The sequence below is a fragment of the Pan troglodytes genome, chromosome 3 (genome assembly GCF_028858775.2).
Source record: "Pan troglodytes isolate AG18354 chromosome 3, NHGRI_mPanTro3-v2.0_pri, whole genome shotgun sequence".
In the NCBI taxonomy this organism is placed as follows: domain Eukaryota; kingdom Metazoa; phylum Chordata; class Mammalia; order Primates; family Hominidae; genus Pan; species Pan troglodytes.
Genome location: NC_072401.2, coordinates 149,641,608 through 149,666,845, shown reverse-complemented (window position 1 = coordinate 149,666,845; position 25,238 = coordinate 149,641,608). Strand labels below are relative to the sequence as shown.

General features: G+C 40.8%; 1 protein-coding gene across 13 annotated transcripts in view; it reads right to left on the bottom strand.

Annotated features, from left to right (window-relative positions):
* The window catches only part of ARHGAP10 (Rho GTPase activating protein 10), a 340,838-nt gene that overhangs the window by 193,937 nt on the left and 121,663 nt on the right, over positions 1 to 25,238 (bottom strand). For 10 of the 13 annotated variants that reach the window (XM_063809062.1, XM_054683876.2, XM_063809064.1 and 7 more), the window contains 4 exons: positions 20,939 to 21,040; positions 13,643 to 13,753; positions 11,780 to 11,884; positions 3,157 to 3,286 (listed from right to left, as the gene is read on the bottom strand). In XM_063809062.1, the coding sequence (XP_063665132.1) occupies positions 3,157 to 3,286; positions 11,780 to 11,884; positions 13,643 to 13,753; positions 20,939 to 21,040 (448 nt within the window). The remainder of the gene's footprint in view (positions 1 to 3,156; positions 3,287 to 11,779; positions 11,885 to 13,642; positions 13,754 to 20,938; positions 21,041 to 25,238) is intronic. The other 3 variants (XM_063809063.1, XM_016951052.3, XM_063809059.1) reach the window with 1 other exon arrangement.

Genomic DNA, 25,238 nt, shown 5'->3' with positions numbered 1-25,238 from the left:
CAACGTTGTGAAACCCTGTCTCCACTAAAATACAAAAAATTTAGCCAGGTGTGGTGGCACGCGCCTGTAGTCCCCGCTAGTCGGGAGGCTGAGGCAGGTGAATAGGCTGAACCCAGGAGGCGGAGGTTGCAGTGAGCTGAGATCGCGCCACTGCACTCCAGCCTGGGTGACAGAGACTCTGTCTCAAAAAAAAAAAAAAAAAAAATTAGCTGGGCGTGGTGGTGTGTGCCTGGAATCCCAGCTACTGGGGAGGTTGCGGCAGGAGAATGGCTTGAACCCAGGAGGTGGAAGTTGCAGTGAGATGAGATCGTGCCACTGCACTCCAGCCTGGGTGACAGAGCAACACTGTCAAAAAATAAAATAAAATAACATTGGTATTGTCTGGCTTAACATTACTGTAATCAGTAAGGTCTAAAAAATCTTAAGAACCAAGAGAATGGCTGGGCCTCGTGGCTCATGCCTGTAATCTCAGCCAAAAAAAAAAAAAAAGTATGAAGAATAAGAAATCTAAGACTCAATAGGAGTGACTGTACAAGTATGCCCCAGAACACTCTCTGAACCCCTTTTCCACTCTTACTAAGTCAGCAGTACCACCATCAGGGCTCACAGGACAATGCTGTATGTCAGAGGGACCTCTAGCATCTGGAACTTCACATGCCAATAAAAGTCCAACCATAACAAATTAAAGGTTAGGCCCAGCAGAAGTTGACAATTTCTTACTTTACTGAGTCAAGACATTTTTAAAAAAGCAATTAACATCTGTTATCACCGTAATTTCATGTACAAACAAACAAACAAAGTTTCTACACCTAAAAATCAAAAAAGCCCAGGAGGGGAAAAATAACTCATGTAAAAGGAATGCTTTTAGCTAGCTTTAGGAAAAGCTAATTACATTATTTGGGATAGGGGTAATAGATGAAAGGGGTTACCAGACCACTATCAATTTTATCTCAGACCATCATCAGTCCAAAGACCTGAATTTGGGAAACATTGCTTTGTGTTTTAAAGAACCAGCATTTGTACTGTGTTCTATGGTTCACAAAAAATATTGCACAGATATTTTATTTAACTCTAAGAAAAAAATAACTGCCCAGAGAGGATGATACTGTCTATTTAATCTAAAAAAAATTTAAGCTTAGCCCAAATGCCTGGAAAATGACAAAGCCGAACCTTAAATCAGAATCTCTGGCCCCAAATATCAAGGTCTTTCCACTACTTAAGCCACCATTCCCTTCTGACAACCAACAGGGCCTATTCAACCAGCTCTGGGCATACACACTAATGATGCTCTTTCACGCCTGTTCAAGCACCAAGCAATTTACGGGAGACATTACCAACACAGACTCCAGGTTCAGAATGACAACTCCAGCATTTAGTAGTTGTATGACCTAGGGAACATTATTTACCTCTCAGTGCCTCCATCTTCATTTATAAATGGGGAATAGTAATAGTACCTTATACTTCATAGGGCTGTTTTATGGATAAATGAGACAAGTTGTATACGAGTTTAGCACAGTGCTGGGTATACAGTAAATGAGGAAAGAATTTTACCACTACTGTTATGTTGTTTCAGTCCAATTTCTCTCAAAGGCAATAGTGATGAATCTAAAAATTAAAGTTTCCTGTGGGCATTTCACATATTTTCAGTTGGGCATATAATACAAATAATTCTAACATTCTCAAGACTATCGAGGTTTTTTTTTTTCTTTTTTTGAGACAGAGTCTCGCTTTGTCACCCAGGCTGGAGTGCAGTGGCGCGATCTTGGCTCACTGCAAGCTCCGCTTCCCAGGTTCACGCCATTCTCCTGCCTGAGCCTCCCGAGTAGCTAGGACTACAGGCGCCCGCCACTAAGCCCGGCTAATTTTTTGTATTTTTTAGTAGAGACCGGGTTTCACTGTATTAGCCAGGATGGTCTCGATCTCCTGACCTCGTGATCCGCCCACCTCGGCGTCCCAGAGTGCTGGGATTACAAGCGTGAGCCACCGCGCCCAGCCCTATCTTGAGTTTTAATTTACTTCTTTCAAATTCAATTTTAAAAACTGAGATTAAGAAGATACTGTATGAGAAAAATGGAGACTTCTGCCATATCATACAACTGCTCACAAAAGGTGAAGGCTGCGAGATTCCAGATTAAATAAGGGCAAATGGAAAAGGCACAACCATCCTGCTGCCTGCATAGAACATTAACTTCTATTCAAAGCACAGATACCCTGTAACCGTTCCCTGAGTCATGTCTACCACTAAATTTTTAGGTCAGATTGAAAGTCCTGTAAATCAGCCACACTTAAATGAAGTGAAAACTGTAAAACACCCTAATCACAGTTAAGGGTGGGAGAGGGAGGGAAATAGTAAAGAGACACATTTCACATTCTCATCCCTTCTGCTAACTAGCAATTGGGTTGTACAGTTGAAGTAGTAAACGTTAAGAACTTAGCTGTTAAAATAAGACCAAATGTTCAAAGTCTGAAAGAAATACAGGTCTTTTAATTTTCAAAATGAGAACAATCTATGCACTGCATATTTGCTAAGACAGCAACAAAGACTAAAAAGCCTACAAGTTAGGATGCCACATAGGAATATCTTTTATCACCATCTGCAATCTTCCTGATGATTTTAGTAAGAACCAGCTCTCTCAGATTGGTGGGAACAAAAATGGTATGAAGGAAGAAGAAAAATACTAATATGTCCCTCTTGACCTTAAGATGACGGAGAGGCAGGGTTATGGGAGGGAGAGGACGTATACGTATGTATGAATGAATGTGTGTGCCTGTGTGCATTGGTGATGAGGGTAGAGGTGAGGGGGAAGGAGAAAAAACATCATACCCTCGTAACTCTGGCTCATTTTCAGCCTTACACCAAATTCTGACTCTCTTACAAGCATGTTCCTGGGGTGCACACAGTGTAAAACAGAAGCTAGTGGGGTGTCTGAAGAACAGGGTGCTCACAGCCACTCCTAACCTCACAGTACCCCCTCTCTCCAGGGCTGGAATGTGTTTCTCCTAAACATGAAATATACACCCATTAGGTGATAGGAGCAGGGAGAGAAAGAGGTAGGAATAATTGCCCAAAATGTCACAGTAATGGCAAGAATAGCAGAGTTCTCAATAATTTGCATTTTTAAGCAGCCACGCAGCCACTGCTGGAGGGCCTCTTACTTTTTTCCTGGACATACAGGTAGCCTTCGGCTGTAAACTGACTTGCTCGTTTGTGGTCCTTGGGATTCTGTCTGATTTTGTTCATGAGCTCTTCCACTTCTGACCTTGTTCCTTCAAATCGATTCCGTGTCTGAAATGGATTAAAAAACACACATAAATGTTAAGTTCTCATATGAGTTCTCTCATGAACATTTTAAAGTCTCTGCATAAATGTAATTATATTTTTTAACTCTAAATAACTTTTTTATAAATTTCTCAAAATACCCCCATTCTTTCCAGTGTGCCTCCTGAGATTCATGTGCAAAGAAAAAAAAATAGCAGTAAAATAGCTACCAGAGGAGTATAAGCCAAGGTTACTACAGGTTACTTTGGAGGCTTTCTAACACCATTAATAATTTTATTATTCAACATAAAAATTCCTGCCTTCAGGTCTCACACTATTACTAAATTTTAGGTTTAAAACATAAGTTAGGTTTTAATATAGCTACCTGAGAAGAATTTCCTTTGCAACAACCAATCTGACTCAATCTGTTTTGTTACTGTTACATTAGCAGTCTGTAAATACTCAGAATCTGAAAAAGTTTAATTCTTCTTTGCAAACTAATAAATACAAGTGTCAGTTTTTCCAGGTCATGGCAATTGCACTTGAAAATGACATTTTTTCCCTGAAGACAGAAGGGGGGAAAAAAAATCTCACCTACGCAAATAATGTCTTTGATATCTGAAGAGATAAATCACATTTCTGAAACCCAGGACACTTGGTGTGCCAATATCTGTCAAACGGCTACACTGAAAACATATATACAAGGTGAAGTGACAGAATTAGCAAGGCAATTGTGACGAGTCAGCACCACCGTGTTCCTGGACACTTCTTTCATCCAGGCTCAAAAATAATTGTATTAACACCGAAAAACTGCTGATGTGAAACTGTGGAGGAACTGAGACAGAAAATTATTATTGAAATTTCTCCTCTTTCCTCCCTACAATAAAAGGGGCTGCTGCCAAGGGTCCTAAGCATGGCAAAATGTTAGAATGGCACATCTTTTTTGTAAAGGGATGGAGAGTCTGATAAATGTAGATTGTAAAAGGGAAAACCTGTCTGCAGAGGTTTGTTTTTAAAACACAAACTAAGAGCTGCGAGAAATATCAGCTTATGTCCTGTAAGAAAGTGTAAGCCTGCAAAGAAAGTAGAACTCAGTTGTTGACGGCTAGGTTCCCTCTCTCCTTCCATTTCTCCAAGTTTTCTTATCTCCGTTTTTTTTTTTTTTTAAAGACAGGGTCTCACTCTGTCTCCCAGGCTGGAGTACAGTGGCATGATAATACCTCATCACAGCCTCAACCTCCTGAACTCAAGTCATCCTCTCACCTCAGCCTCCAGAGGAACTGGGACTACAGGCGCACACCACCATGCCAGGCTGAGAGAGAGAGAGAGAGAGAGAGAGAGAGAGAGAGAGTGTGTGTGTGTGTGTGTGTGTGTGTGTGTGTTTTGTTTTTTGTTTTTTTGTAGAGACAGGGGTCTCACTATGGGGCCCAGGCTGGTCTCCAACTCCTGGGCTCAAGCAATCTACCCGCTTTAGCCTCCCACACTGTTGGGATTATAAGCATGAGCCACCATCCCCCACCCTTATCCCCATCTTTGTAATAATTTCACCCTGACTTTATTCCCCTCCTTGGTCATTTTGCTGAGATTCCTTCCAACCCTCATCAACCCTCATTTCCCCCCGTGTGTATAATATATATACACATATGCATATATGTGCATGCCATACATGTATGGATGCTATCACAGGTGTGAACATGTACACACACTTCTATTTAAGCCAATAATCCTATTATTTATGTTCATGCTTAAATTGCCCTAGATTTGAGCAGCAGGAGGTCCCTTCGAACTGGCTTCTGTCTTTTGACTGGTCCCCTTGATTCTTCAACCAGTTCCTTACCTTCTGGTCCAATAAGGTACCCTAGGCTCATCTTATACTTTCCCTGCCCCAGTCCTGGAAAGGAGCTCTTGTTCTTTTTAGTGGAGAGTATTTAGTATTTGGAAACCAAGATCTGGGCACAGTGTGCTCACAGCTAAGGACTTCTCAGCAGACAGCCTTAGGAAGCAGATGTACACACAGTTGAGCCTTAACACAGGCTTGAACTTTGTGGATCTACTTACACATGGATTTTCCTCCCCATCTACAACTCCTGCGACAAGATCTGGGCACAGTGTGCTCACAGCTAAGGACTTCTCAGCAGACAGCCTTAGGAAGCAGATGTACACACAGTTGAGCCTTAACACAGGCTTGAACTTTGTGGATCTACTTACACATGGATTTTCCTCCCCATCTACAACTCCTGCGACAAGATCTGGGCACAGTGTGCTCACAGCTAAGGACTTCTCAGCAGACAGCCTTAGGAAGCAGATGTACACACAGTTGAGCCTTAACACAGGCTTGAACTTTGTGGATCTACTTACACATGGATTTTCCTCCCCATCTACAACTCCTGCGACAAGATCTGGGCACAGTGTGCTCACAGCTAAGGACTTCTCAGCAGACAGCCTTAGGAAATAGATGTACATACAGTTGAGCCTTAACACAGGCTTGAACTTTGTGGATCTACTTATACACGGATTTTCCTCCCCATCTACAACTCCTGTGACAGCAACTCTTCCTCCTCAGCCTACTCATTATGAAGACACACATGAAGGCCTTCATGATGATCCACTTCCACTTAATGAAAAGTATATTTTCTCTTCCTGATGATTTTTGTAATAACATTTTCTTTTCTCTAGCTTACTTCATTGTAAGAACACAGTATATCATACATAGAATACACAAAATGTGTGGTAATCAGCTATTTCTGTTATGGGTGAGGCTTCTGATCAACAGTAGGCGATTAGTAGTCAAATTTGGGGGAAGTCAAAAGTTACACGCAGACATCCAATAGCGCAGGGGTGCTAACCCCAACGCAGTTCAAGGGTCAACTGTATACACAGAGCACACGTGTTTATATAAACACACAATCACTACTTCTTTATCTACCTATATATTTGAAAACCCATGACTTCCTACCAAGAAATCTAATTCTACTTCAGTTCTTCAGGTTTCTTTCCAGCCTCTCTCCTTCCAAATTTGTGAATTTTTTCCCAGACAGTAAGAAGCCTGGTTCTCATTCTCAACATGTCTGCTTACGTGCTCACTTAACATCTCTGCTCAGCATAAGCAATCTCCCAAATGCCCCAGCAGCCACCTCTGTCTCATCACCACTCCACCATCCCTGCCGCAGACGCCTCCATGAGGTCCCCCTCTCCCTCACCACCCAACTTCCTCAGAGGTTTATTTTCTGCACTGGGAATGGAAGGCTTTTTTTTTTTTTTTTTTTTTTGACCGAGTCTCACTCTGTTGCTCAGGCTGGAGTAAAGTGGCACAATCACAGTTCACTGCAGCCTCGACCTCCCAGGCTCAAATGATCCTCCCACCTCAGCCTCCCGAGTACAGGGACTACTCACATGTGCCACCACCTCCAGCTAATTTTTCTCTATTTTTTGTGGAGACAGGGTCTCACTATGTTGCCCAGGCTGGTCCTGAACTCTGGGGCTCAAGTGATCCTCCCGCCTCAATGTCCCAAAGTGCTGGGATTATAGGCGTGAGCCACCATCCCCAGCCACTATTTTTTAAATGTACCATTTTTAGGTAAATTATGAATTGAAAACTTTGCATAAAATCAACAGAATGGCTAAAACCTTGCAATTTCCAATTATAAGTTCCAAGTACATATGAAGGCATCTTCTAATTACAATAATGTTAGACCCCAAATGTTACAATAGGTAACATTTGAGCATTTACATGGTTCTTTAATCCTCACAATAATCTATACGGTAGGACACTGTCTAATGCTATCTTTCCAATAAAAGATCACTGCTGCCTTGTTTTCTTTACATCCTTTAGTAATTATACATCTCCAAATAAACTAGCTTTAAATTAAGCCTTATTATTTTAGTATTTTAAATCTGATTGAAAGAGAAAACATCTTTAAAAAACTTTTTTCTGATTATAGAAACTAATCCGTATCATTGTAAAATAGAGAGACGGACACGAATAGTCCTATTTGGGGGGCAAAAACAAAAGGGATAAGTAAGACTAAAGCTAACCACAAGCCCACCCCTCAAGTAACTGCTGTTATATTTTGATGTGGCCATTTCTAATCTCTTTTAAAAACACACACACGGCCGGACGTGGTGGCTCACGCCTGTAATCCCAACACTTTGGGAGGCCGAGGTGGGCGCATCACAAGGTCAGGAGATCGAGACCATCCTGGCTAACACGGTGAAACCCCGTCTCTACTAAAAATACAAAAATTAGCCGGGCACGGTGGCGGGCACCTGTAGTCCCAGCTACTCGGGAGGCTGAGGCAGGAGAATGGCGTGAACCCAGGAGGCGGGGCTTACAGTGAGCCGAGACTGGGCCACGGCACTCCAGCCTGGGCAACAGAGCGAGACTCCATCTCAAACACACACACACACACACACACACACAGTCTGTAGTTTTGGTATTCTACTTTCCTTAGAACATTGCGACAAAAATATTTTGCCCATATTCTTAAATACTTCCTACCCATTCTTGTTATCTTCTAGGGACTCTTTACAAATCCTAAAATTTTGCACACTGTATTTCCTTCCAGGAAGAATTCTATTCTAGTCTCTTCTTCCCCACATTCTTCGGGAGACAGAAATCACAAAAGTGCAAAATTAGTTTCTTAAAATATTCTTTAAATTTGAGGTAATTTCCAAATTTCTTCTGGAAAACCCATTTCCTAAAAGCCATCTTGCTGCTTTCTTGATTTCCATTTATTACTCTAGATTATAGAAAATGAAGACTCAATTTCTCAAAAAAAAAAAAGTCTAGCCACTTTTACAATACAATAGGTATTATCAGATGGGGAAAAATTGATTTTCGCTTTTAAATACCTTTTACCTTTTTCTGATTATAAAGTTTTGCTTTTTTACTAAAATTAAATACTTAAAAGATGACCAAAATATTTATGATGTTATAATGCAGAGGCAGTTAACATTTGATTATGTTTCCTAAAATACATATATGTGGCCGGGCGCGGTGGCTCACGCCTGTAATCCCAACACTTTGGGAGGCCAAGGCAGGCAGATCACGAGGTCAGGAGATCGAGACCATCCTGACTAACACGGTGAATCGCCGTCTCTATCAAAAAATACAAAAAAATTAGCTGGGCATGGTGGCAGGTGGGACTACAGGCAGGAGGATGGCATGAACTGGGACTACAGGCAGGAGGATGGCATGAACTGGGACTACAGGCAGGAGGATGGCATGAACCCGGGAGGCGGAGCTTGCAGTGAGCCGAGATTGATTGGGCCGCTGCACTCCAGCCTGGGTGACAGGGCGAGACTCCCTCTCAAACAAACAAATAAATGAATGAAACACACACACACACACACACACACACACACACACACACAAAACTGGGACTTTTTTCAACAATATGTTGTTTTATATATCCAGCATTTTCTCTTTATTATAATAAAAAACTGACATCAAGGAATGAGATGAATGGCCAAGAAATGAGCAAATTACAACATCACTGAGGTATAGCAGATGATACAGAATGAGTGACCTGCTTTTCATAAGTGCTTGTGTTTCTGATAAAAAATTAGCTAAAAGCTAAAATTTTGAAGAGCAAAGACGCCACCTAGATCAGGTGTTCTCAATACTGAAGGTGACACAGAGAGAAACTCTGAGTTGTAAGAGTGTTTATTAAGAAACAGCCAAATAAAATCAAGAGAGGAATATTTAGAGAAAAAGTTGAGAATGTAGGGAGATTTACTGATGACCACATCCTTAAGTGACAGAGAATACAAAAAAGGCTTTTTTTTTTCAATAAACTGTCATTTCCCCATTTCTCTACAGAAAATGATTACTGTTGTCAATTGTGTAAGTTCTCAATATATTAAGGATTCCAACCAGGTCATTTTGTGAAACATTTCAAATGATAGCTTAGCTTCAAGGTTTGCTCATAAGATTTCCAGACAGAATATTGCTCAATCCCATCTAAATATTTAACGCCTCTGAAAGTTTTTTGGTTTATATAAGGTAAACAGACGCCCCCCCAACAGGTGTGTTATAAACACACTTCCACAAATAAACAAGCCGTGCAAGGAGTTTCACTCAACATCCCAAGAGACTGATGTTTCCCCACAGCTCACCCCAGAGTCTGAGGCAGAGAGCTGGCTTCAGGGCATTCACCTATGCAGTCCACAGGGCCCTGCGCTCAGAAGAGCTTCTGCTTGCTTTAATGATCAAATGCCTCTGATCTGAAACTCTTAATTATCTCTAAATAAGGGGCACTATCTTCTTCATTTTACCTTGATTCTAGAAGTTGTATATACAGTCCTGCCTGAAGGTTCTCATTCTGGCCAGCCCTGCACTTGACAGATGAGGTCCAGACAGACAAGGTGAATTTCCACAGATTATATAGCCAGTAAGCAGAGGGGAAAACATAAGTTATAATCTCAAGCAGGGGTCCCCAACCCCCAGGCTGCCGACAGGTACCGGTCCATGGCCTGTTAGGAACCGGGTCACATGGCAGGAGGTGAGCGGCAGGTGAGCCTGAGTCCACCTTCTGTCAGATCCGCGGTGGCATCAGATTCTCACAGGAGCATGAACCGTATTGTGAACTGCGCACGCGGATCTAGATTGTGCAGTCCTTATGAGAATCTAATGCCTGATGACCTGAGGTGGAAGAGTTTCATCACGAAACCATCCCCTACCTTCTCCCACCCCCACTGCATCTATAGAATTGTCTTCCTTAAAACCAGTCCCCGGTGCCAAAAAGGTTGGGGACCACTTACGTGAACTATCTAGTGTTCTTTTTACATAACTGTTTTCTGCTGCCTGCAAAAATATTCTGAATAATCTCAACATCAGCCAGGCATGGTGGCTCACCCCCGTAATGCCAGGATCTTGGGAGGCTGAGGAAGGAGGATCACTTGAACCCTGAAGTTTGAGCAGCCTGGGCAATACAATGAGATGCCATCTCTACCAAAAAGAAAAAAAATTAGCTGGGTGTGCTGGCATGCACCTGCAGTCCCAGCTACTCAGGAGGCTGAGGCAGGAGTACTTGAGCCTAGGAGGTTGAGGCTGCTGTGAGCAGTGGTTGTGCCACTGCACTTCAGCCTCAGTGACAGAGTGACACCCTGTCTCAAAAAAAAAAACAAAAAAAACTCAACAACATTAGACTCAATATTCTACTACCTGCAGGGACAATTTTGGGGTGACTAGAATGAATCCACACATACCCATTTTGGATTTTTAAGTTTTGTCACATTATAGTCATACCACATATTTTATAACTGTTTTCACAAATTGTGAGACCACAGCAGCAGAAAAAGAATCTACTCCAGAACTCTATCATTAGCCCAGCTGAATGTCCAAACAATCCTCAAATACAAGTTGACACATAAATTATAAAAATAAGGTTTTATCAGCTACACTCCTTAGTATAAGGAACTGTACATAAAAAAAAAAAGTTAGAAACAAAATCTACACAAAAGGTATTCACCCTCAACTTTTTTTTTTTTTTTTTTTTTTTTTTGAGACAGAGTCTCACTCTGTCGCCCAGGCTGGAGTGCAGTGGCACGGTCTCGGATCACTGCAACCTCAGCCTCCCGAGTAGCTGGGATTACAGGCGCACTCCACCACACCCAGCTAATTTTTGTATTTTTAGTGGAGACAGGGTTTCACCATGTTGGCCAGCATGGTCTCAATCTCTTGACCTCGCGATCTGCCCGCCTAGGCCTCCCAAAGTGCTGGGATTACAGGCATGAACCACTGTGCCCGGCCCACTCTCAACTTCTAATTGTGAAAGAAATGAAGAGCAGGCAACAACCACAGCTTCCCATCCATCTACCTGTGTGTCTTTCACTATGTGCTGTGAGTCTGTCACAAAGCTATCTCACTACATTCCTAATGAGACCTCAAATTACACTCAACATACCCTGACCAGCTTGTCAATGAGGACGCTTCCAGGATCAACTAGCACTGAGAGGAAAAACATATACCACCTGATCAAAATGACATATAGTATACTGCTTAATAACATTCTCCTAAATCTCTTTATGCGAGACCTGGCAGAAAGCACACATTTTCCAAAGGAAAATATTCAAGACCAATAGCAACTGTAAACACCAATGCATTAGTAAATATGCATAAAATGTAGGGAAGAAATTCTACTCAAATGATAAGCCTATCTGGGAACAAAAATCAAGATGCCCAGTTAAGTAGTGCATTATAAATTCAATGCCTTAAAGTGGAGTGCTCTTTTGTCTGTAGCAGACATAGCTGATTTAGAGTTAACATAACAAAGCTTATCCTTAGAATTGACCCAGAAACTGCAGGAAAAGCCGCCAGGTGGCAGAATTTCCCAAGCCTCAACCAACTGTAGAGCAGTTGGTCACACCAAGAGTTGACCAGCAGGTGGCAGCATACCCTCAGTTTCTCAGTACAAACAGATCAGCATTGTCTTCATTTAATTAAGGCTTTTCATACAACACACAAATGAAAAATACTTTTCAAACATCTTTTTATAAAGAAAGCTTTCACTTCCTTACATTCTGAATGTTGATCTGTAGTTCCATTTTGTAGTGATTGAAGTCTTTGGCAAGTTCATGGCCCTGATGATAGAAGGTAAACATCCCCTGAAAAAATGACAGCATCTAAGACACAGGAAGAAAAGAGATATTAGCACAAAAAAACTCAGGAGAAAAAAAGAATCATATAAACAACCAAGTGTTCCCCCCGCCATCTCACTGTTATTCCACTGAAATAAACTGATTAAAGGGAAGTCACTAATATTCAAGTAAACCCAAGTACATATTATCTATTAATTGGTCTTTATAGAAAATGATGCTTTTTTCCCTTAAATATCACAGCCATTAGACAGCTTATATGGCATGTTCTGCAGGAAAAATTGAATTATTAAGTCATCCATTTGTCCTCTTTAGTCAGGAGAATCCCAATATTTGTAATTGAAATCTTATCACTATAGGTTGACACAATCTTTAAGAAAGTAAAATCACAGAATCAAAGAGCTCCAGGCTCTCCCCAGCCACATCCAGCAGACTGCAACCCCTGTGTTTTGTTGACAAAGATATTCCATGACTTGCCAGGGGCAGCCTCAAACCCGTAATTAAACCTTTACTTTTCTACCAACTCCCAACCTGTCTCTGAATTAGAGGGCTGTTGCCTCTGCTCCACATGTAAGTCAATAAATCTAGAAGTAAAGAGAAGTGATCTGGAGAGAGAGTTAAGGAAATCTTGAGATTCATTTTCTTCCAAATGCCACACCGTGGGTGGTTAGGAATCTGGGGCTCTGATACCCAGCAGGCTCCATTCCCAACGTCAGCCGTGACCTGTTATGGGACCTTAGGCAAATTACTCAGCCTTTCTCTACTTCTATTTCCTTATCTCCTCATTGAGTTATAGTGTGGAATAATGAGTTCGGTACAACACTTAGAACAATGACTTGAACAGAGACTGAGCATTATAAATGCCCAATAAAAGCAGGCCATTATTATTATTTCACATTAAAAAGAAAGCTTTGAGGAGGTTGAGTTTTTCTCTAATGGTTTAGGTTAATGACTGTTGCTCCAACTAAACCGTAGCTCCACAAATGCTCATTTTTAATCATTACTTGGTTATTCTTGTTTCTATAAACCATACTCACAATGAGTAAATTGTATACTGTGTGAATGTTATCTTAATAAAGCTGTTTAAGAAAAAGAAACCATTCAATAAGTCAATATTAAAATTAAAATGAATCCTGAGAATGAGTTCCAGTGTTTTTTTGCTGAAATCCACATGAAATATCCTTTACATTATGATATATACATTCATGTGCATATATCTTCATATATAAACAACTGAAGCTACTAGAAAACATCTATATAATCACAAACAAAAATCATGTGTTTCTAATATAAGTAAAAAGAAATGTTAGAGTAACTCACAAAATTATCTCAAATGTTCCATATCCTGCTTCTAAACTTAGATTGCCATAAGCATTGTGAATTGTGTTTGAAGTCATGTTACAAACGATTATTTAAAGTACCAAAGTTTGAACCGGTATAAACAACCCATGTTCACTCATTCTAGTATAAATTATTTCAGAGAAATTTTTAAAAGATAGAGCTATAGGCTAAGGTGGCAGAAATTGCACATGGTTGCCTTCCTTGAGATCATGTAGCAATGGGAATATTACGTGTATTATCAGTGCAAATACAGCTGAGAACCACTGATTTAGAGGCAATTCCTTGACTTCATGGCTATCTGTGTCTGCCCTTTTTAATATGTCTCTTTCATGTTTATGCACTATGGCCTCTAGTAACTATAAACCATAAATCAGATCTAGGAAAATAAATACTTATCTTACATTGCAAAAATCCACCAGCAAACAACTTGGCAATAATACTCACAGGTTCCACAAACTCAAACTTCTTTCTTTCTTGGATTTCCTGCAGCTTACACACATACTCGAGAGACAGTTCATAGAAGTGTTGCCGGTTCTGCTCTACTTGGATATCTGCCTATGTTAAAATCACAGAGGTTAGTCAAACTGGAGATGGTGAAAAGTGAAACGCTACATCAGAGGTCATCACACTGTGGTCCATGGGCCAAAATACAGTGTGCTGCCTGATTTTGTAAATAAAGTATTGCAACACAGGCACAACAATTCATTTATGTATTGTCTGCAGCTACTTTCCTGCTGCAACAGCAGAATTGAGCAGGTGCAACAGGAACTTTATGGTCCACAGAAGTCTAAAATATTTACTATCAGTTTCTTCGCAGAAAAAGCTTGTGACTCCTACTCTGTTTGTTGAGATTGACCCCCAAGAACTGAAGATCAAAGGGACTTCTCTTCGTGAAAAACTCACCCCAACCACAACTGATGCCCCAAGGCTGAACCACATGCAATCACAATCAACAAACATTTCGATGAACAAATCCTCTAGGAATAAAGTCTGCCTGAGAAAGGGCCCAGCACCTCAGCGCTCAGGGAGTGATGGCGGCAGGTGAGAAGGAGCCAGCCATGGCAGCATCTCAAGAACCCGGCTCTCAAAGGCGGGCCAGGGCTGGACGCCCATCTGCGGCCCTCACAACGTCTGATCCCCTGGGACAGAAGGGGGCACCAGCTGGTCAGGACGCTATTCCAAAAAAAGCTTCCAGCTTAGCTTGCCTAACTAGAAAGGAACTGGGAGAAGAGCAGGACTCCACAGAGAATAGTGGAGAGAGAACTCATGTCCAAGAAATCATTCTTACTAGGTATCATGTGATATTTTTCCTAACTTAGCTAATTTTACTCTTAAAAATATTTATCTGGGCATTTCTCCAGACAGGATATACAAAAGGCCAATAAGCACGTGAAAAGACACTCAACATCGCTCATCATTAGGATGCAAATCAAACTCACAAGGAGATGCCACCTCACACTCACTAGGATGGCTACTATACAAAAAAGAAAAGTAGTGGTGTTGGTGAGGATGTCAAGAAACTGAAACCCTTGTGCATCATTAGTGGGAATGCAAGATGGTACAAGCACTGTGAAAAATAGTGCTTTAAGTAAAATAATATTGAAACATAACGTGTTACTAAGCTAACATGAACATTTCTACCTAACACTCCTCAAAATCATATTTTTGTGGCTTCATTAACCAGAATTCAATAGTTCAGCCACCAGCAGTTAACAGGCACAACTCCCAGCAAAAAATTAAAATAAATTTTTCCCTCAAATGAAAAATAGTATTACCACATGACCCAGTAATTCAACAGCTGGGCATATACCCAAAAGAACTGAAAGCAGAGACTCGAACAGATATGTGTACACCCCTGTTCATAGCAGCAGGGGGCAAAATGACCCTAATGCCCATGGATGGATGGATGAGTAAATAAAATGTAGCCAATCCATATGTATAACAGAATATTACTCAGCCTTAGACAGGAAGGAAATTCTGATATATACTACAACATGGATGAACCTTGAGGACATCAGGCTAAGTGAAATAAACTAGTCACAAAGGGACAGATACTATATGATCCCACTCACATGAGACACCTAGAGTAGTTAAATTCATAGAAACTGAAAGCAGAACGGCGGCTGCCAGGAGCTGGAGCAGGGGAGAATGGAGAGTTATTGTTAATAGGTACAGAGCTGCAGTCTGGGAAGATTTTTTAAAAAGCCCTGGAGATGCATGGTGGTGACAGTTGCAAAACAATGTGAATGTACTTAATACCACTGGGCCATAGACTTTAAAATAAAATCATACATTTTATTGAAATTTTATTCACGTTTTATAACCAAAAATGTGTTGTTTTTGAAAAGCATTTAACACATTTGAAACACATTTCAAAATGTAATAAAAAACATTTCAGCAAATACTTTAATATATATTACTAAGCTAAAATGAGATTTTCTACCTAACACTCATCTGAATCATATTTTTGTGCCTCCAATAACCAGAGTTTGATAGTTCAGCCATCAGCAGTTAGTTGGCACATCTCCCAGCAAAAACACTGTAATTTTGTTGACTATTTAATAAAGACATAAGAAGGGTGATTTCCTCATTTGTTATTACTGCAAAGGCTCTTGAAGAAATTTATACCAGCATCAGATTTATCAATTTGATTTTATCTTTTAGTAAATTCTCTCTCCTGGTTGTTCTTGCTACTGTAATTACCCTTGCATTACCAGTCAACCTCTATCACCACCCCCTTAATGTTCTGAAAATCCAGAACTGTTGTGCCACATGCTCTGTGATTAAATCACCAGAATCCCTGGGATTACTGGCAATGATGGCAGCAGCGGCCAGTCTGGAGCAGCCGCTGTGAGGACACCAGCTGCAGAGGGCAAAGTGCGGCCAGGGCTGCGCACTCCATGGTGCTCACGGGGGCCAGAAACAGGCAGGAGCCCCAACTTCTACAGAGTTATCAGGGCAGGAGCCCCATGCTCCCAGACACAGCTGCAGCCGTGCAGCCACAGCTCTGGACCAGGGCATCCCTGTGCTCTTGGGGGCTGGCGAAGGCCCACTGCCCCACCAGCAGGCTCAAGAAGTGCCTGCTCCTGCTCCCTGGCCTCTCCCGGCTCCCGGCGCCTGATGCAGTGTGGAGCAAAGTTGTAGCCAAGCCCAGGTACTGTTGCCACCCGGCCGGGTATGCATGCACACAGGGTGGTTCTGACATGCCAGCGCCCCTGGTAACCCCAACCTCCAGCTCGGCCCCCTCTGGACTTTGGATGCCAACAAGAACAGGAGGGAGGCCAGGGGGCTGAGAGCAGCTCGACAGGGGCCTGCAGGCACCTCTTGGCACAAATACCTTGGGCGCCATGGATGACATGTTGACAGCTGTGGGAGACAAGTTCCTAGGTGGGAAGGGACAGGTCCCTGGTGAAACCCCACCTTCAAGCCAGGGATGGCCTGAAGCCTGGGAGCCGCTGGGCTGCCAGTTCTGGGTCGAGTCTGCAGCCTGGGATGAAAACTTACGGTGCTTTTTCCAGGCCCACTCATGGCTGCGCATGGGCCAATCAGCACACTTCCTCCCTTCTGAGCCCAGAAAAACTCTGGACTCAGCCAGACTCAGAAAGACATGGGGACTACCAGCTGTTGGAAGGAGCAACCCCCTGGGGGTCTCCTCCACTAGTCAGGATGACCTGCCTGTGGAAAGGAGCTATGCACTACAGGTCTCCTCTCCACTGAGAGCTGGACACTCATTACGTCGACCTGCCTGCAGAAAAAGGCTACTCACTTCAGGTCTCCTGAGAACTGTTCTGTTGCTCAATGAAGTTCCCCTGTACCTTGCTCACCCTCCAGTTGTCTCCATACCTCATTCCTCTTGGATGTGGGACAAGAACTTGGGACCCAAGGAATGGCCAGACTGAAAGAGCTGTAACACAAACAGGGGTGATCCTCCCCCTCCCCTGCTCACTACATTGTGGGCGACGAGAAGGAGAGAAGAGCTGCGGCCCTTCGGGGAGCCCAGACCTAGGGGCTCCCTAAGCCAGGGCTGTGACATCCTCTTTGGGGCTCTGCGGTTCCTGGTGTCTCCAAGTTTCCGGGTGCCACCGTGTTCCCAGTGCCCACAATGGAAGCGAACTGCAGTATGCCTGGTCCAGCCACAGCCTTGCACAGAGCCAGTGCCTGTGCCTGGAGCTGCCTGCCCCACCACAGTCGGCATGCCCGGCTGTGCACAGTGGCCGGAGGACCCTGAACTCACTCACGAACTCCTCGCCACTCCGTGCCTGGCTCGCCCTTGGCAGGCATGAGATCCAGGCCAGTAGCACAAGCCGAGTGCAGCCTGCCAGGAAGAGCAGGCAGAACAAGCCCAGCGGGCCAGAGCAAAACTTGGGCAAAGGCATCACCAGCCACAGAGGTTTCTGGCTGGAAAAGAGACATCCTAAAAATTCCGTGACAACAGCCCTCACTTACAAGAATGCCATGGACGTCCAAGTTGTAACTAGGGTCATAAAATGATTTCCTTCAGCCTGACCAAATCTAAAAGGCAATCACTATACGTTTTACTACTCCAAGCAAATCACTAGTTTTTAACAAATACACAATTTCAATTTGATTATCAACTAATTTCTAGTCATTCCTGCTGTAAATATATGTAAGAAAGTAGACAAGTCTCACATAAAGTTATTTAGGAAATCTGCTTCTCAAGTAGATTATTATTATACTGAAATATCATTTGGCTACTTGGGAAGAAAAAATAGACTTCAAAAATAAACAGAAATGGAATTTTCTCAAATATCCAATACTTGTTACAGTACAACTATTAAGTAGAATGTAGGGGTGTGGATGGAGGTAGAAGCTATTATGCCCAATAAACATAGAGGTATAGCAGCAAGGCCTCAGAGAACTGCCAAAATAGCCAGCATGGTGTATGCCACAATTTTCTCCTGGTTTTTTTTGTTTTGTTTTGTTTTGTTTTGTTTTGTTTTTGAGACGGAGCTGTCGCCCAGGCTGAAGTGCAGTGGCCCGATCTCGGCTCACTGCAAGCTCCACCTCCTGGGTTCACGCCATTCTCCTGCCTCAGCCTCCTGAGTAGCTGGGACTACAGGCACCTGCCACCACACCCAGCTAATTTTTTGTATTTTTAGTAGAGACGGGGTTTCACCGTGTTAGCCAGGATGGTCTCGATCTCCTGATCTCGTGATCCACCCGCCTCGGCCTCCCACAGTTCTGGGATTACAGGCGTGAGCCACCACACCCGGCCTTCTCCTGTTATTTTCAATTGAAGCAAGAGGAGAGAATGAATTATGTACGTTTCTAAGCCTTTGTTCAGTATCATTCTCTGCAACTTTTATGAATCTCTTGAGCATCTCAATTCACTGAAAATTAGCATTACATCAACCACTGCCAAAAGTAATGAATATCCAAACCTAACATTTTCCCCTTTAAAAAGCATCCCCCTTATTAAGGGCTTCACACTTAAAATAGAAGGCTGCTTCAGTGAGAGCATGTAAGTTTGTAAAAAGCAAACAGAGCAAGATAAAAAAGTGTATGTAATTTAAATGAAACAAATTATTCATCGTTAGGATCTCTTCATGTTTCTAGAGGTTAATTATCCTTGGGACTGATAAATTGCTGGAGCCCCAGCTCACTGTACAAGCATCTCCACACTAGTGCATTCAATAAATATACATTAAGTACCTACTCCCTAACAGGTACTGTTCTAGGAACTGAAGATAGAACACTGAATAAGACAATGTTGTTGCCTTCAAGAAGCTTACATTCTAGTGGAAGAAGCCACGTAACAAATGCACAGTTTGTCAAACAGTTTTAAGACTATGAAAAAAAATAGGCTGGGCCCTGTGGCTCGTGCCTGTAATCCCAGCACTTTGGGAGGCCAAGGTGGGTGGATCGCCTGAGGTCAGGAGTTCAAGAACAGCCTGGCCAACATCATGAAACCTTGTCTCTACTAAAAATACAAAAAATTAGCTGGGCGTGGTAGTGGGCGCCTGTAATCCCAGCTACACAGGAGACAGAGGCAGGAAAATCGCTTGAACCCGGCAGGTGGAGGTTGCAGTGAGCCAAGATCTCACCATTGCACTCCAGCCTGGACAACAAGAGCAAAACTCCATCTCAAAAAAAAAAAAAAGGAATATGAAAAAAATATAAAGCAGAGTAAAGGGGACATTCTAAATAAGAAGGTCAGGAAAAACTTTTAATAAACTGACCTCTGAGTGGAGAGTATTTGGAAGAGTAATTGAAGGTTTGAGACACATGGATCCCTGTTGAAAACATACCAGGCAGAAGGAAAACAAATACAACGGCCCTGAGTATATACTATGCTGACCCCAGCTGGGTTGGGTGCAGAACATATAGGATCTTGTGGCCCTGGGGCCTCTGGAGAAGCCATTAGGAGGGTTTGGAGAAGAGCGAGTCATGAGAAGTGGACACACTCTGATTATATTCTGGAACTAAAGATGACATACTGATGGACTAGATGGGGAGTGTAAGAGAAAGGGCCAAGGTGACTCCAAAGATGTTGCCTAAGCAAAGTTTAAAATGAGATACCTAATGAGAAAGTGAAGTGGATTTGGAAATTTACTTGGGGAATGAAGATCTTTTTTAGGATACCTGAAAATGGAGGTGAGAGCAAACACAGGTAGAGAACTGCTAGCATAAAGGGGGCCTGTAAAAGCTGCAGCTGTCATCTCAAAATTGACAGAGGGCAGGAGATGAGGGAGCACACAATAATATGCAACAAGGAGAGAACAGAGCCCTACCCAAAGTACTGCAGTAAGGACGAAGAGGTGTAAAAGCTCCTTTCTCTTTTATGAACTGTCAAGTGCCATCCAAATGTCAGTCAAAGGTATTAGAGACACAAAAGAAAAAGTCACATGTGGATAATGTCAAACAAACCATACACACACAGAGTATGTAACTAAATAGCTAACATTTAAATATAATCCAGGTTTACACAAGACTTAATACTGTGTCATTTTGATAATACTTCAATAAGTGTTTATGATAGTAGTACATAATGTCCAGATTCCTTATGTGTTAAAAAACAAGAAAAAAAAAATACAATTTTGTGGGATGAGACTAAATCCTAACAATGGCAAACAGCATTATTTTTAATAAAAGCATTTTGTTTTGAATTGTAAACAACTGAGTTTCCATCCAAGTGTGTGAGTGAGAGAAACAAATGGCAGGGGATTTAGAAGTAAACAAAGAGAAAATGAAAAATAAAATATAAATTCCTTCCTGCTTACATATGGCTGCCTCCAAAATAAATGAGTCTATTAATACAAGTAAAACAGATGCTCTCTTTCCAACTAAGTTGAACCTCCTGAATCCTCAGCATTAAATAAGATTAATGCTGCCTTCACATAAATGCATAATGGTATATGAGCTTATTAAATTCAATTCATTTCTTCAAGAACTCCCAAAAGCCAATTAATTGATCTATTCCTGCAAATAATATATCTGTTCTTCACTAATGCTGGTTTAAAGTTATGTTCCTGTAAAATAATACTCAGAAACAAAAATTTTACTACTATGAATCCATACCTCATTAATCACTATAAGATGTATTCATTATTTTGTCTTGTTTCACAAGGACTTTTTTCTTAATTTATGACAATACCTGTTCACTTTTTCTTATCTCTATATAATGCCAGATGAAAAGTTATCCAAATTAAAGCACATTTTTAAAAGACATGTATTGCTTATCAAATTTTGAAAACTTAACAGAAAAATAAAAAATTATACCTCTTGTAAATGTGAGTCTTTCTTTTTTGCTGATAAATTCAAATGTTTATCAATTAGACTATAATTCTTTTCTGTCTCTTTGTCAAACTTCTTTTTTTCTTCCTACAAATAAAAAAAAACTATGATTAAACAGAAACAAAAGGATACACATGGTTAATCCACTGGGAAGCTCAAATTATGAAAAATATCTGAAAATAAAACAAAGCACCACTCTGAATGTGATAAAGCTATCTAAAAAAAACATATCTGTACCAAGCCTACTGCTTAATCATCAAGACAGCATTAGGATAGAAGAGACACTTTTATTTCTTCCTTTAATGGACTTTTTTCCAAGCCTATGTTATTTTTCAGTTCTTCAGACTTAGCAGTGTTAAAAATTAATTCCATGTCACTCACCCCTCACCAACCGAATGAAACAAAATACGTAAGAAAAATAACATAAAGCTTAAAAAAGCAAACTTGCTCCAGATTTTGGCACAGACGTGGAATTCGTTTAAAATGGAATAATAGGCCAGTGGCTCACACCTGTAATCTCAGCACTTTGGGAGGCCAAGACGGGCGGATCACCTGAGGTCAGGAGTTCGAGACCAGCCAGCTATCATGGTGAAATCCCGTCTCTACTAAAAATACAAAAGTTAGCAGGGTGTGATGGCACACACCTGTAATCCCAGCTACTCAGGAGGCTGAGGCGCAAGAATCACTTGAACCCCAGACGCGGAGGTTGCAGTGAGTCGAGATCACACCCACTGCACTCCAGCCTGGGCAACAGGGTGAGACTCTTGTCTCAATCAATCAGTATGTTTTACTCTAGATTTTCAAAAAATCATAATACATAATCAGTGTTGGAAAAAAAACATCTTGGGATCTTCCCTAATGGTCCAGTATGAATACAGGTTAAGTATCCCTTCTCTGAAATGCTTAGAACCAGAAGCGGTAGAGATTTTTGGATATTTTTGAATTTTGGAATATCTGTGTATACAAAGAGAGGTATCTTGGGTATGGGGCCTAAGTCTAAACGTCAAATTCATTTCTGTTTTGTATACACCTATCATACATAGCCTAAAGGTAATTTTATACAATATTTTTAATAATTTTGTACATGAAACAAAGCTTATGTACACTGAACCATCAGAGAGCAAGAGGCCAGGTGTGGAATTTTCCACTTGTAGTGTCATTTCAAATTTTGGAGCATATCGGATTTCAGATTCAGGATGATCAACCTGTATAGCAATAAGATTGTCTACCAGAAATGTCATCTACTTTCCCAAACCTTTCCAGTGATTTCTGTAACGCTATTTAAAATACGTATCAATAGGTCAACAGGGCCTAAAATAATATTGATATACCAGTACTCACCCTTTGGTTAACATCACAAACATTTCTTAGGTACTGTCTAGAATTAGGACATACTTGCATTCCTTTTGCTATAGAAGCTTTTTGAGAAAATAAGTATACACATTTATAAATGCAGAGAAGACGGGCTGTCTCCCCTAAAGCTGTCAGCCAACTTGATAGATTTTTAATAAACATTCTTGAGTATCAATGAGAGCACACCATGTCCTCATGCTGTCAAAATGTTTCCATTAATTTCAAATTCTCCCTAACTCTCCACACCTCCTAAAAAAGGAACATTCTCTTCCCTAATTTTCCAACTTGTATTTTCCAAAGCAAAAATAATGAACTATTCCAGCCTTTTCTGGTATGACTTCTTTCCTGTTAGGCAAAGAGATTAAACAAAGCATGTTAATTCTCTACTTCTTTTATTTATCTTTTTTCACCACATGGGACCACACGCTGTTCTTCTGGAAACCCAGGACAGTATGTCCCCTGTCAGGTCATCTAAAAGCCCTCAATGAACTCCCCCACACTGATGGAGGAGGAGAGACTCAGGAACTGAGGTTTCTGCCCTTTTCTACTCCAAGGTTAATTACCAACTAGCTGCACAACTTAAAAAAAAAAAAAACCATCTGACAATATAGAACCTAAGTTTTCTTACCAAAAAGATCAGGGACTTTTCTTTAACTGCCTCATAGATCGAGACCTAAAATTCTGTGATCCTATGGTTCACCCATGTGTAGAAATGGAACCAAAAAAAAGCAGAAGTTGTATTTTAACCTCTTTTACTTAATAGTCACTCTTTTGTTGATACAGAGGATCAGAAGACTTTATTTTTCTTTACGCATTGGTTTTTTTTTTTAATTTACAACTAAGTCCAACGTATTGATATTACATAGTTACTCTCTTTTCTGCTTTTCATTATGCTCTTCCACTATTTTAACAACTAACACAAAATAAACTGAAACAAACAGATGCCCATTACCTAAAAATGTCCACTATTTTAAAAAGTTGATGTTGTGAAGTACACACTGAATTAGGTGTCAGAAGACCCAAGCTGCAGTCCTAGCCACTCATTACTCTGTGACTCTGTAACAAGGTCACAAACATTCTCTGAGCATCTGTTTCTCAGATTTAAACAAAAGACAAATGGAAGTCAGGCCCCTGCATTTGCCCACAAGACTGCTGCAAAGCAAGGTCACATAGTAAGAAGCACTATCACTGCAGACTAGTACTTACCAGGAACGTGGAAAACATTTTTACCACCTTATTTGATTTAATCTGAATCACAGAAAGGGGCCGAGGAAGGGGTGACGCTTTAATCAGCAGTCAAAACACCCAGCACACTCAGCAATAGAAGGCTATGAAAATCAACATGTGGGTAAAGTTGGGAATGAAAGAAAAAGGAGACATCAAGCCTTTATGAAGAAAGAATTTAGCCAAGAAACAACAATAACAACATCACACCCACCAAGCTTAGAATAGAAAATCTTCGTCCATATATGGTATGGTATTATACAAATGCTGCTGTGTTGTGTTTCTGAATCTTAAAACGCAGGTAATTATTTCTTCCTGCATTTGTTCTTAATGTCATTATAGAGTATTATTGTTTCTTTGTGCTCATATGATTTCTTGTGCTGAAATGATACAAATTTCAAAGGAAACTATTCAAGTAGCATTCAATAAAGAATGGAGCTTTTTTTTCCCCCCAATACTGCATTACAGAAAAAAATATATAAATGTAACAGCATAATCCAAAAAGTTCCAACAAGGATCAAGTTAAATACAATATGAAAACTTTTCTTATAAATCAGACATTACAAAAACTGAAATGAGTCTGGGCCAGGCAGTAATCTAATGAGTGAAACAGGCTGGGAGAGAAATGCAATCAGGAGTGGCAGGCAATGAAAACCAGATAGTCCTCGTCTACTCCAGAGAAGAAGGCAGCCATTACTCAGCGCCAGAACATTTTTGCCTCTTGAGAACACAGGCCCAGTATGTTGGCCGTGTCTTCTGATTTTTCTGCAACTGCTGAAAAATCCAATGATTTTTATGGTGGCAACACATTTTTTCTTAATTGTAACAACACGAGGAAGCCAAACAAAATTTATAAGTTGAATATGGTAGAAGTCAGCTTTCTAATCTGTTATAAAATTGCACATGCAAAACCTTTTTTAAAAGTAGAGCTACTACTTAGAACAGCATTTTGGGTCAAAAAAAAAGACATACGTTATATAAATGGTAGAAGAGAAGAACCTAAGAACCCCAATTCAAATAACCAGATCTTCTGAATACCATTAGAGGTCAAAAACTATATAAATTTGTCATTACACATCACTGGGTTTAAAAAAAGGAAGAGACGATTCAACCATTGGTGCTGGCATGACTGTTTACTGGGAAGCAGAAAGAGAACCTCATCTCATATCAAAATTAATTCCAGATGGACTGAAAGAGTCACAAGTAAACAACGAAGCCATAGAGAGTATTTTCAACAAATCTCAGAATAGAGAAGGATCTTCTAAGCAAAAAAGGAAAGAAAGAAGCTATAAGAACTTGCCAATATAAAAAAAATCATAATAATCAAGCAAAGGGCACACAGCAAAGGGGGGAGGATTACAACCAATATGTAAGAACGTAGGGAAACATTTGTAACACAAAATATATTCTTCATTAAGCAGTTTTTTGCAAAAAACACACAATAATGCTTCCACTGAAAAATGGATAAAGAACACAAAGAATTCATAAAAGTTTAAACATAATTGTGAATTGCCCATTTTTCTATAGGGTACCAGATTATTTTGCTTTAGAAGAGGAAAGAATTTGTTACTAGATGACTTTTTTTGAATTTTCTTTATTTTCCAATTGTTTAGGATGAGGAGATGGAAAAGGCTTATTTTCAAACTATAAAATTAAATAATGTTTACTGTTGGACTCGTCTAGAGAAGAACTTAAATATGGCAGGTCC